Source organism: Protopterus annectens, chromosome 3.part1 (assembly GCF_019279795.1).
Source record: "Protopterus annectens isolate FY-2018-M chromosome 3.part1, PAN1.0, whole genome shotgun sequence".
NCBI lineage: Eukaryota > Metazoa > Chordata > Ceratodontiformes > Protopteridae > Protopterus > Protopterus annectens.
Genome location: NC_056732.1, coordinates 1,526,382,253 through 1,526,395,802, shown reverse-complemented (window position 1 = coordinate 1,526,395,802; position 13,550 = coordinate 1,526,382,253). Strand labels below are relative to the sequence as shown.

Sequence of the window (13,550 nt, the reverse complement as noted above, 5' to 3'; positions counted from 1 at the left end):
ATGACCGCCGAATCATACACTAATGCCCTGTACAAACACGTACACAAATGCATGGATCTCGCCATATCCAATAGAACCAAGACTCTCTTCTCCCAAAAAAGGAAGCCATTCTGGTGGTCCCCTGCCATAAACAAACTCTACAACAGAAGGAGGAAACTGATGAGAAATAAGGTGAAGTCCCAAGCCTGGAAAAACTCCCTTATCAGCCTCAACAAAAAGTTGAGATCCCTCATCAAATCCTCTAAAGCTAGCTATGAAAACAGAATTGCAGCAGATAGTAAAGACAACCAGAAGGCCTTCTATAGTTATGTAAAGAATTTCCACGGCAATATCCAGATTTACTCGGAGCTGTTGCACAATGGCACCTCCTACACCAAACCAACAGATTTTGCCAGTATACTGGCCGACAGATTCAGTGCCAAATTTACCCCTCTGTCCCCCACCAAAGGACCAATCACAATACCAGAAGATTGCCAGGCACCCAGTATTACTGCTGCACAGGTTAAAACAGCACTGCCCAAGGCCAAGAATACAGCTTCTATAGGACCTGGGCTTAGTTTGTTTTTAATATCCATGGCTGTGTTCTACATGACCTACAGAGTGAACTGGCACCTCACCTGTGTGCCCAGTTCAATCACAGCCTCACCTCAGGCTTTGTCCCTACCGAATGGCACACTGCTACAGTCATCCCTCCACAAAGGAGGGGTGACTACAGACCCTGGGAACTATTGCCCATTAGCCTGACAAGTCTAATATGCAAGTCTGATATGCAAAGCTATGGAATGCATCATCATGGACCTAATAAACAAAGATATAGGGAACCTACAAACTCTGGATCCCACCCAGTTTGGTTTTGTGAAGGGTAGATCATGCCTGCTCAACCTGTTTGACTTCTTTGAGTCAGTTACCAGAGCTGTGGATGAAGGCATGGTTGTTCATACAGCCTACCTAGATCTGGCCAAGGCCTTTGATACCATTCCCCACTCAGGAATCATAGAAAAACTCACTAAGCTAGGCATCAACCCCTATATTACTAGGTAGGTTGCAAACTGGCTCACAGATAGAACCCACAGTGTGAAAGTAGCTGACTCCAAGTCAGACTGTTGACCAGTCATGAGTGGTATCCCAGAGGGTTCGGTCCTGGGTCTTCTGTTTGGTATCTACTTCTCTGAAGTTCTGGCCAACATGAAGGGATTCTGGCTGACAAAGTTGATTGCAAGTTGGGGGCCATAATTAACTCCCCAAGTGATGTTGAGATCCTACAGCAAGGCCTCACTGAGACCATTGACTGGTGTCAGAACCATGGCCTTAAGCGCAATACCAAAAAAATGTGTTGTCATCCCCTTTGGGAAAAACCCAGTTCCCACGAATTACCACATTGATGGTAGTCCACTGAACACAGACGGCGTCATAGGAGATCTGGGTACATAGGTTGACAGTAACCTCTCTTTTGACCATCACTTTGCCACTGTGGTCAGAAAGTCCTTCTATGTGGCACATCTCATTACTAAGGGTTTTGCATCCAGGAAGAAAGAGGTCATTGTCTCCCTCTACTCTTCTCTCATTAGGCCAATTATCGAGTACAATGCCCCATTTCGCATGTACCTCACTAGACACCTACAACAACTGCAGAGGCCACAAAAATACCTCACTAAGAGGATCTTAGGCCTTAAACACTTGTCCTATATGGACAGACTCAAAAAACTCCAACTATTCTCTGTCTCATATCACCTACTTAGAGGTGATCTCTGCTTGACTTACAAAGCCATGTCTGACCCAGCTCTGGTAGAAATGCTACATCTAAAGAAATCCCAATCCCTCCACATTACACGCTCCAGAGACCTCAACCTCATTACCACAATCAACAGAACAAGCTGGAGGGACAGGTTCATAACCCAGCGACTGCCCATGCTATGGAACAGACTTCCCGTACATGTCAAACAGAGCACCTCACTGGCCCTCTTCAAGAGAAATCTTGATGAGTAGATGGGAAATAGAAAATTCACTCCGGGGATCACTCCAGTGGCTCTACTTGACAGAGGCATTGGGAACTAAGGTCAGGTGGCACAATGTCAGAGTAATCCTATGGGCTAGGCTTGTAAAGGCTCCAGGGCCATTAGGCTAGTACACACCTATGAACCTATGAAATCTGACCCAGCTTTCAGACATATTGTAGGAAGACACATAACAGCAAAACAGCACTTGTTAAAATGCTGTCATCTTCATCTTGCTGAAGTCACAAGTCATGCTTTTTCTAAATTTTCATGGTTATTTCAGCTGAGTTTGAAACCAGAGATTGCAGCATATTATTGAGTGTCTGTATCTTTGCTGTGAGCTTGAAGTGACTGTGATAGAGGTTTAAATTATGCTTATAAAGAATGTGCAAGAATACAGTTACTGACATTTGTCTCTCAGCTTTTACTCCCTTGGTGTGTGAGGTGGTGCAAAGCTCTCTTTCATTACCATGCTCTCTGCTGTTCACAGGTTATCGACAAAACAGGCAATTAGATGATTTGCCGCTGGAGGCTTTCTGTAGTGTGCCAAGTTAGGGAGCCCAAACATGGTGTATTTCTTGCTTTCTGTGCCTCCTGCACTCAGGGACATGTCTTTTTCTTGTTAGTGCACACACTGTTATTTATTATTTATTTATTTATTTTACATTTGTTTACAGGGGAGGCCTGACTGGACATAGCTGTCCGTTTTTAGTGGAGGCCCAGGGAGAAAAGCTCCAGAACAATTGCTAACATACTATACATAAGACATTTACATGAGCATTGTGATTTACACATTCACTTATAAAAATACATCAGATAATAACATATGATTGCTTAAGATATTTACATAAGCATAGAGGTTTAGACATACAATTAAAAGTATAGCAGGTAGTAACATATGATGGTTGTTCATACAGTATGTTTAGTAGAGATAATCTTGAAGATGTACTGAAGATAAGACAAGAAAGGAAAAACTAAAAAGGAGAATATAGGCAAGTTCATATGAGGTACATTGACAGTTTGAGGGAAAGCTTTTCAACTTTGTCTTTGTTAGTGGGTATAGATGGGACAGTGAGGAGTAGGCGGCAGTGAGTTGGTAAGTAATGTGTGATAACATATATTGCATCTGTGGGGAGTTTTAAAGAGGAGGTTGGATAGTGGGTAGGTGAAAGGAGTTAGAATATGTCATCCAGGTGCTACGCAGTTGCATGTCCAGGAGTTGTTTAGGTGGGAAATAAGATTTTTTTTGAAGATGGTTTTGTAAGGTTGTAACCTGATTTGTCATGGTAGGGAGTTCCAAGTCTTGGCAATGTTGCTAGAATAATGGGAGTCACCAGAGCTGCAACAGCTTTTTGAGATTGCAATTAGTGCCTTGTTAGTGGATCTAAGTTCTCGATTAGTGTAGATGAATAAAGACCAGACTGTGGTCCAGGTGAGCTGAGTTCAGTTAGGGGTCCAGGCACTTGGTGGAGCTGGCAGGGGAGGTTAGTTGTGCCCTCCCTGGGGGTGGGGGTGAGATTGGTCAGAGCACAGCCAACTGCTCATTGCCACAGTTCCTCATTGGAGGGATGGCAGTGCAAACGTGCAGTATGGGGGTAGACAGCACCCAACGGTAGCCTACAACACAGGTGCTTAAAAGTGTGCATTCCCATGGGGAAAGCACCACGAGTCTTCTCAATGATGTGCATCACATGTCCCCTTCACTCACAGGTGGAGGTTAGCCCACTGCATGGACCCTCATTGCCAGGAACTTAGGGAGGACTGATCACCCTGTGGACAGCAATCCTGATCCCAAGTGAAATTCTTGGGTAAAAGAATAAATGAATTATGTCCCAGTTGAGGGAGAGGCTTGCTGGTCAGCAGGCATAGCGACAAAAACCAACAAGAACAATAGTACAATTCATATATTGATCTAATATTGCTAGAGACTTTTTTTAATAAACAGAGAAGTTAAAAATTAAAATATAGCAAATGACAGCTGATTGATTCTGAAAACTGCTACTAATTTAAATCAGTATACTAGCTCTTAAAATGATGGTAATCATCAGTAATCAAGTACTGTCTAAACATTTTGTAATAAATGTACACCAAAGTATTTGAACGATAATGTGGAGGGTTGGTTTATGACTGTTGTTTGGCACACAAACATATTAGGAAAATATAGTTTGCTATATGGCATACATAAAACTCAAGTGGTAAAGTCACATCAGCTCACCATTCGCACTCTTTTTTTCTTCTAGAAACTCCATTATGATTGTTTCATAAATAAGAGGAGCGTCTGTCAGACGAGCCAGCAACTCTTGCACCAGTTCCTTACGGTTTGTGGGATATACCCCAAGATGGTCCCCAGGAAGGTACTGCAGCTCCTTCTGTCCACCTGTGTCTAGTCGGACTAGGATGGTTGAACGGCTAAATAAAAGTGAAGAACAATGACGTTAGTGCATCTGAGTAGACACGTACACAATGTCAGGTGATCCATCTCACACCATTAATCTTTGGCACTTAGTTCATGACTGACATGCATCTGTTGTAACTACGATTAATGGAAACCCATTGGAGAAAGACAGGAAAACAAAAAAAAAAAACAGAACTGTTGACCATTTGTCTATCTGACATAGTTTACAAGAAATCTTCATTCCATCTTACAGAACACATGCAGCGAAAAATTGAAGGAAAAATAATGTAAATGAAAGGGATAAAAAGAAGCAACTAGATATCACACATGCATATGTTATTACAAAAGTATGTGCTTGTCATGATATTCATAAATGTTTTGAAACTATATACACGAGTGATAAGAGAAAGGAGTAGCCCGTTATTGCAGACTCTATTTTTTTATGGTTCTGTTTCCCTAGTGAAGTTTGCAGCTTAATTTGAGGATATTCTTCAGTGCAGCATAGTTCTGTTTTTTACTTTGTCTTTGAAGTCTGTGTGAATTTATATTTGGTACACAAATAGAATCTTTTTCTTTTTTCTTGTTCATTTGAGTGAATGGTGATTTGTTGTCCATAAGTGACCCTCCTTACATTGTAATCTCTTAATAAAGAATGTGGTACTGTTATTGGATTCATGAAGACCTGGGCTCAACACTGACACTCATGACCCAGAAGATGATTGCAAGGTGGGCTTCAGGAGTGGGTTGTAGGGGGATTGCTGCCTAGTAGCAGCACTGTGGTAAGTGGTCAATATTGTACCCTGCTAGATACCTAATAAAATACTGTCTTAAGAATTATTATTCACCTCATTAGCATTTGGGTAATAGGATTTGGGTGTCTGGCACAGCACACTGGTGTGAGGAAAATAATTTAGCTTATAGTTTTGGGCTAAGGGGTGAAGTTTACCATCATGATGTGGTATAGATATCGATATTCAGTGGGAATTACCTCTGCTACACCTTTTCATAGGATAAGATGCTGACTGCCAACACAATGGAGAACTTACAGATTTCATTCAGGAACATGTCTGCACAGAAGTAGAAGTTAGCCAGTGACAGGGTAAGCAAGATAGTTGTGTGACACAATTCATCACTGGGATGGGCATGGTATGCACAGAGACACTAGTCACTGAGAGGTTTTGTGGGAGGACACAACTAGTACTCAAACATTGGTGGTCTAGTTTTTAGTGTGGACTTCATCACCATGGTGACAGAGTTGTCGTGTTTTCAGTGACACTGCTAGCAAGATATGAAATTTTATTATAATGATAGTGTACAGAAAAGGTGTTACATTTATTACTTTCATTCAAAAGAAATAATTATAAATACATAAAAGATGAAAAGTGACAGGGACATGAAGCTTCTCATTTGCCTTCATTAATATCTCAAAAGCAGCATTCTGTTACAGGCATAAAACAGTACCTTGTCTTTCAAATTTGAGGGCCTTGCAAAAGGATGATAAATTATTCAGAATGTTTCACAGTACTCACCTGGACTTCTCACTTTGTAGGTTCTCTCTGGACAGTACCGTTGAGGAGAAGACCTTCCTTTTATGTAACTGTGAAAGAGCTACAAACAGAAAAAAGAAAGGTTCAGTTTTTAATAGTATGTCCACATGATTTGCTTGTATATATGTGTGTGTGTGTGTGTGTGTGTGTGTGTGTGTGTGTGTGTGTGTGTGTGTGTGTGTGTGTGTGTGTGTGTGTGTGCATGTGTCCAAATATATATGTGTGCGCGTGCACGCACGTGTGTGTTTGTGCATGTTTGCATGTGTGCATCTGTGAAGAGTGATATCAGAAGTTACCACATTAAACTGAGGTAATAGGGCAGGAAGTGGCCACTTTCACTTGATGACCTCTTGGAGGCATCTAGCTATCCCCTTTTCAATAGTTTACAAAATGGGTTGGTTTATGTTAAGCTATGGAAATAAACAAAAATAAATGCACCATTCTGTGAACATTATTGTTTAATGTAGTTACAGCCAAGGATCTTGTCAGCTATTTTTATACATCGACAGTGTTATTACGTAGTATGCATGTATGTTGGCATACTGGAGTAATACATGCAACTCATTTCTTTCAGGATATTGCAAATGCTGAATATTCTATATTGTGAAGTTCGAAAGTGTTATGCATGTGAAACTGGTGACAGATGAAGTCCAAGAACCATAAACTGGAAATTGTCTATACTACCCCATGGTTAGTGGTATAGTTATGAATTGGGTTGTATGACCTTCTAGTAGCTGAATGTCTCACACTAAAACTCTTTTCAATAGTTATACACTTTTGCAGCTAATACATCAAAAGATTCTCACATATGGGACTTTGCAATGGTCAAATGACTTGAATCTCATGCATCTTCAATAAAAATAAACACATAATGAGCATTGATGCACAGAAGCCAAGATGAATCATCTTACTTGTTATGTGGTCCAAGGAGTTTGCTGTTATGGTCAGACGACATTTCCCAGGTTGCCAGTGGTGTTCAGCTTCAAAAATATCATCATCTGCATTATCTTCATTACTGTTAACAACACAAAACGTACTACACGCAGCCTGTGGGGATCAGATAAGAAGGGTTAGTGCCAGAGGTCTGGAGACTAAAGATAACATCACTTTATTATATATCATATTTTGGAAAAGGGAAACTTCTAAAAAATATCAGTATCTCCCATGTATAATTAATATTATGGGTAGATGAGCAATGGAATGGAAGATACTGGCTCATCATGTTATTTATGAAAATGGAAGTCTGTCAGACTTGTATGACAGAGGTAGGAAAGGATTCTAAAAGACTTACTCAGTATAAGTGACTTAGTCCGGTGTAAAACTGCCCCTATTTCAAAAGACTATTGGTGTAAATGACTTACTTTGGTGGTGGGCTTATCTATAAAGCTGGCTTACATAGGGGATCGGATTCCAAAAGATTTGCTATCAGTGTAAGTGACTTACTCCAGTGAATGCAGAAGAACAGAATGACAGGAAGTGGAAGGCACACAGAAACACAGAGTTAAAAATGCCTTCTCACAAAAAAGGATAGGTCAACATGACACTTCATGTAACATAATATATAAGTATAATGCACTTCTCTATTTAAAGAAAGCAAAATAATTAATGCAATCAAATCAATCTTCTGCTTTCCTAATATAGTACATGGTTGTCCAATAAGAGAGGAAAAAAGGTTCCTTTAAGTTAAGCCCCTGCTATCTTAATGTACCACCTAAATGTATTATGAGACATAAAAAAGCATTTCGGAATTCAAATCAGTCCACTGGTATTGTAACATACTATGCAGATGAAATAAAAAAAAAATAGGGATCCATAAAGCAATCACTCCACTTTTTCACCAGCTATTTAAACTCAGAACATACATGTATCAAACACATGATACATTTAATACTCTATTATAGTTCTCTGTTTTCTAACTAGCTGCATTTTGAGGTGAGTACAGAAGCAAATACTGAATAAAAAGGAAATGACCCTCACTGTTTACTTTGCCTTAGTTATAAAAACATACTAAGGGACACAAGGAGTGCAACACTTTGTCATGTTTATGTTCCTATTATAAGACTGAAAAGGTATTTTGTGGGTCAGGTAAAACAGAATGTCGTTTTGGCCAGCACATATATATACCTCCGTGCTACTCTTTTTGTACATCATTCAGGTTTCAGATACAGTTACTTAAATATGGCTTTACTGATTTTGCACTGTGATCCATACCAGACCTAATTACCTTCTCTATTAATAATCCCCCTGTTCTATTATACTGTTGTAGAAACAAAGCTGGGAATGCTGTTAGACTAAAGATGCTACACAGATGATGACTGTTGTTCATAACTCTAAACCTCTTAGTGCAAGAAATCTGGGCAAGGCCTGACATAATAGGGGGGCAAAGGCCCAAAAATATGGACACATTTTAAATATTGCAATTATAAACTTAGAAAGTTGCTAGAATAACAGGAATTGTGCTAGCATGCCTTTTTCCTGAAGGATATGAAGTCTGAAACTTGAATGTATGTCATTATTTAGTGTCTTTAATCCCCAAATCATCCTGATGATTTGCCAGAAAACCACACATTTTTATAAGGAACAGACCAAAAATATGAGGCAAAAATCTGGACATTCTGTGAAAATCTGTACAGTTGAGAGGTATGCTGTTGTTTGTAGCAACAGTCCCTACTATACCAACACCTCATTTAAATCACTGTGTGATGGATTATAAAATCTATCTCAAGTTCGAGATATTTGCAAATGCAAGCCCCGTCAAACTGATGCTAAGTCTTTGCATGCAGCCATATTACACTGATATTTCAGTGTTTATGCTACAATATATTTAAGAAATTTGGCTGATAAAATGGCACACTACTTCCTTTCTGTTAATCTCCTCTGATAGTTTTTAAGTTTGCCAGTTTTGTTATATAGTGCAGTTTGCATAACGTTTGTCAGAGTACGGTATAGAGTCTCAAGATGTCAGTGACATAATTTGCAATAACCTGAACACGTTAAATGGTCATACTGATGTCTTTAAAGTAGAAGGTTATAAACCCTTGTTATATTTCAAGAAAGGCGATAACCTGAAATCACCACTAGAGAATGACACCTATATAGAGTCTGGTGATTATTAGATATAAAAGCAAATAAGCAGATAGCTTTGCAGATTTTCTTTCAAATATCATTTTATTTATGCTGGTCTGTTCATTAAATTTGCTCAAGTCATCTGGACTCTTGGTCCAAACATTGCAGCATGCAATTCTATTTATGTGGCTTATGCTGCAGTTTATGACAGTATATTCTACATGCACACGATGATTCACAAGCTGTCACAGAGAATATATATATATATATATATATATATATATATATATATATATATATATATATATATATATATATATATACACTCAAGCACAATCATGTCCTCAGACTAGACCAGAATCACCAACACCATATATAGACATTCACAACTGTTTTCAGTTGGAGAAAAAAGCCTGTTTTTCCATGATTGATAGTGTAGGACTTTATTAGAGAAGTGGCAGTTCAGAGACTTTACTGAATAATTTATTTTTATCTTATTTTATTTATCCTTTGTTTACAAAAAAGGGATACAGTCGGAACTGAAATTAAAAGTCACTGCAGCTCCCAGCTTTTATGACTCAGATAAATTAAGGAGTATTTTGAAGCTTGCAGCTGCAGTACTATGTCATCTACTAAATTTTACTCATATCTTATTCATGAGGTCATTTGAATACAACATTGTGTTTTTTTACTAGATTGGTTGATTACTGTCACATGACTGCATGAATTCTATATAAATCCTGAAAAGCTGTTAAACAGCTTTGTTCTGAAGGTGTGTGTGTGCTTGTGTGTGAGTGTGTGCGTGTGCGTGTGCGTGTGCGTGTGTGTGTGTGTGTGTGTGTGTGTGTGTGTGTGTGTGTGTGTGTGTGTGTGTACATATGTATGTATGTATGTGCATGAAAATCCTACACTTTTTACTAAGCAACATTTTGTTGATTCCTGTTCACTGTGGTTTTTGATTCACTTTGCTTGTCTCCTAGACATACCATTGGGCTGAGTAAAGCCACACATCTGTGATAAGTTCCAAAAGTTATTCATGTATCTAAACAAAGCCAGTGTCTCACAGTGTTACTTGTCTGCTGCCTTTCAGCTTTGCTTAGTGGAACTCCATGTCTGTAGTTTGCTTAGATATCATAATTATATTAGGGAAACCATTCCAACAGCAATGGGACTCACCTTAAAAACCTTCCTAGCCCAGGTTCGGAAAGATTCTTCCTGTCCACACAGTTCATCCCCCTCTACCATCTTCATGATACGTTTTGCCCCCAAGGCCTCCAAGTGTTTGTCAATAAAGTGAGCAAAAGCACAGAAGTTTGGATATGCACGGGATCCCAGTCCAAACACAGAAAATCTAAAGATAAGACACAATTGTCAGTTTCATTACAAATACAGGGGCGCATTCTTTTATACTTTCAGTTTAATGATTTAGGGATATGAATTCCTGTACAACTTTAACATTTAAGACATTGAAAAGGATACCAAGTCATACTGATTGCTATAACATTATCAGGCTAGTGATTTGTATTTGACCACTGTATTTCTATTTTTGTCCATGTAAAGCAAACTTGCATCCTTGCTAAATCATTCTTCCTCTGACACTGGAATGCAGTCACAATATTTTTCTTTTAATGGCTGTCTGTGAAAGATACAGGTAGGCTGAGACAGTTACTGTAAAAACATTAACTTTCTGATTGTGTATGTGGTGTTACCAAAAGCCACATATTTAATCAAAGCATGCATAATCAAGCTACTGATGTGTAGTAGCCCCTACAACCATGAGTCAGCAAATTATATGAATTCCAAATTAGTACCACGAGTCAGCAAATTATATGAATTCCAAATTAGCTAGAAATATTTGAGACACTGCAGATGTGAGAGGTACCGATTGTAAAAGTAGAGCTTTAAAAAAGAGACACCTACTGTCGTATTATAGCAACTAGGCTTCTGTATACCTCCACTGCTATATAACTGGCTTGTTCTTTTTTTTTTTTTAGTTAGGGCCTGCCTTGTTCTGCTGTCAGTTGTGAGGCATCTGCATGCCTGCCAGATATGAAATCAATGTTGTGCATCAACGTTTAGTTGTTCTAGTGAAAAACTTGTTAACATATAGCTAAACTTTGGTTCAGTAACTGATAGAGGTAAGTACACATTAGCTTTGTACAATTTGTAGTAAAAAAGTTATGAAAACTAACATCTAAACTTGAAGGTGGTGGATGGATATTCATACTGTTGCAAAATTCTGTCTTCAAAGGTTTGTTACAATGACCATTTTGCACATCTGTACTTCCACCCTCTGGGAAGATTATAGCAGCAGTAACAGTTATATAAGCATGAGCTGCATCTCAAACAATTATCAAGTGGGGGTGACCATTAAGATATAATCCCCTGGTCACTGCCCTACTAAAGCCTTCCTTTTTCCCCTGCTTTACAGTTAGCTTATAATATTTAAAGAATGTGCATTCAGATGGTCAGGTCACAGATGCACATATGTACTAAGAACCTGTGCTCTTAAAATAAGCAGAAGTGTTAGCAGCCCTAGTAGAATATGCCCTGAGGGAGTCTGACAGCAATTTGTTGTATTTGTCTTGATAAAGGCACTGCAATATGTTTTGACAAGGTCTGTGCGCACAGAAAAAGGCCATGCTGTCCTGCATGATCAGACATCTTGATATCCCGTCCACATAGTATCTAAGTTATCCTTTTATGTCTAAGGTATGTAGCGTTTTTTCTTTCTTATCTTCCTAACTTTCAACTGTCTTTAATTTAACCAATAATCCACAATACGTAATAGCAATGAGACAACCAGGCACTTCGTCTCCTTTCCTCAGCATAAATTTTATTCAAGAACAAACAATGGTAAGCGCTTTCGCTAAGTAGTTTCTTCAGGCCAACACAGAACATGAATTAACTCCATTATTTAACCAAATTCAAATATCTTTGGGCCAATCACAGACAGTTCTAGCTCCCATCAATTAAAATGAATTAAAGGTATACAGGCGTATGTATGTGTATTGCACAAACACTCTAATAAAACATATCTATTAACTATTTAAAAACATACATCTATTAAAATATATATAAAAATGCATAAACGTATAAACTTGTGTATATATATATATATATATATATATATATATATATATATATATATCTACAAACCAAGCATAAGGAACAGTGACATACATTATTTTCATATCTTAAATGAGGATTAAAAGTATACATAGTTTCATAGTTTCATAGTAGTGTACTAGGCTATCAGCCCTGGGGCATTTACAAGCCTAGCCAACAATGATGTGGCTTATGCCACCCCATATTATATAGTTGCGCCTCTCTAGTAGTGACACATGTGGGACCCCATTATTTAGTAAACTATACCTCTGTCTAGTAGTGACACTAAGGTGATTCCTGGGGTAAACTTACGATCTCCCATCCATGCATCGAGATTTTTCTTGAACAGTGCCAATGAAGGGCTCTGTCTCACATGAACTGGGATTTTGTTCCAGAGTACGGGTAACCTCTGTGTTATGAATCTATCCCTCCAGCATGTTTTATTCATATTTGTGCAGAGGGTGAAATCTTTAGCTCGCGTGGTTCTGGTGGATCTGGATTTTTTGAGATGGAGCATGTCCATCAGTTCTTGGTTGGACATGGCCCTATATGTTAGGCACAAATCACCTCTGAGCAGGTGGTATGCTACTGAGTAGAGCTGGAGTTTCTTTAATCTAGCTGGATAAGGCACATGTTTGAGACCCATGATCCTCTTGGTGAGGTACTTCTGGGGTCTTTCCAGTTGTTGCATGTGCCGGGTGAGATACATCCCAAATGGAGCATTATATTCAATCATGGGCCTGACAAGGGAGGAATATAGAGGTACAATGACCTCCTTTGATCTGGATGAGAATCCCTTCATGATGAGATGGGCAAGGTAGAATGTCTTTCTGACCACTTTGGCAACATGGTTGTCAAAGGAGAGGTCACTATCAACTTGAGTCCCCAGGTCTCTGATTACTTCTTCCGTACTCAGTGGGTTATTGTCTATGTGATAATTTGTGGGTACTTTGTTTTTCCCAAAGGGGATGACTATACATTTTTTGGCGTTAAGTTTGAGGCCATGATTCCGGCACCAGTTGTCCGTTTCAGTGAGACCTTTCTGTAGGATGTGTGTGTCAGCAGGTGAATCAACTATGGCACCCAGTTTGCAGTCATCTGCAAACTTTGTCAGCCATAATCCTCCCATATTTGCTTTCACATCCGAGAAGTAACTTATATATATATATATATATATATATATATATATTGCACAAATACATCTGCTATTTAAATATTTAAAGACAATAGATCTATTGAAATATGCATAAGATGTGCATGAAAATATGAATTTATATGTATATATGTATCTACTAACCAAGCATAGGGTACGGTGACATACATTATTTTCGTATCTTCCGATTCTTAAGTAGGGGTTTTATAGATAGGTTAATTGCTTTGTCAATGGAAAGGGAGGGTTATTTAAGGAGATTACTAGCTTGGTTAACTATTCATGCTGAT

The 13,550-nt window shown here is 38.7% G+C and overlaps 1 protein-coding gene across 1 annotated transcript in view; it reads right to left on the bottom strand.

Annotated features, from left to right (window-relative positions):
• The window catches only part of LOC122798549 (nitric oxide synthase, brain-like), a 140,163-nt gene that overhangs the window by 28,600 nt on the left and 98,013 nt on the right, over positions 1 to 13,550 (bottom strand). The window contains exons 15-18 of the mRNA XM_044067602.1: positions 10,179 to 10,353; positions 6,848 to 6,983; positions 5,919 to 5,997; positions 4,210 to 4,403 (exon numbers count right to left, since the gene is read on the bottom strand). Of these exons, the coding sequence (XP_043923537.1) occupies positions 4,210 to 4,403; positions 5,919 to 5,997; positions 6,848 to 6,983; positions 10,179 to 10,353 (584 nt within the window). The remainder of the gene's footprint in view (positions 1 to 4,209; positions 4,404 to 5,918; positions 5,998 to 6,847; positions 6,984 to 10,178; positions 10,354 to 13,550) is intronic.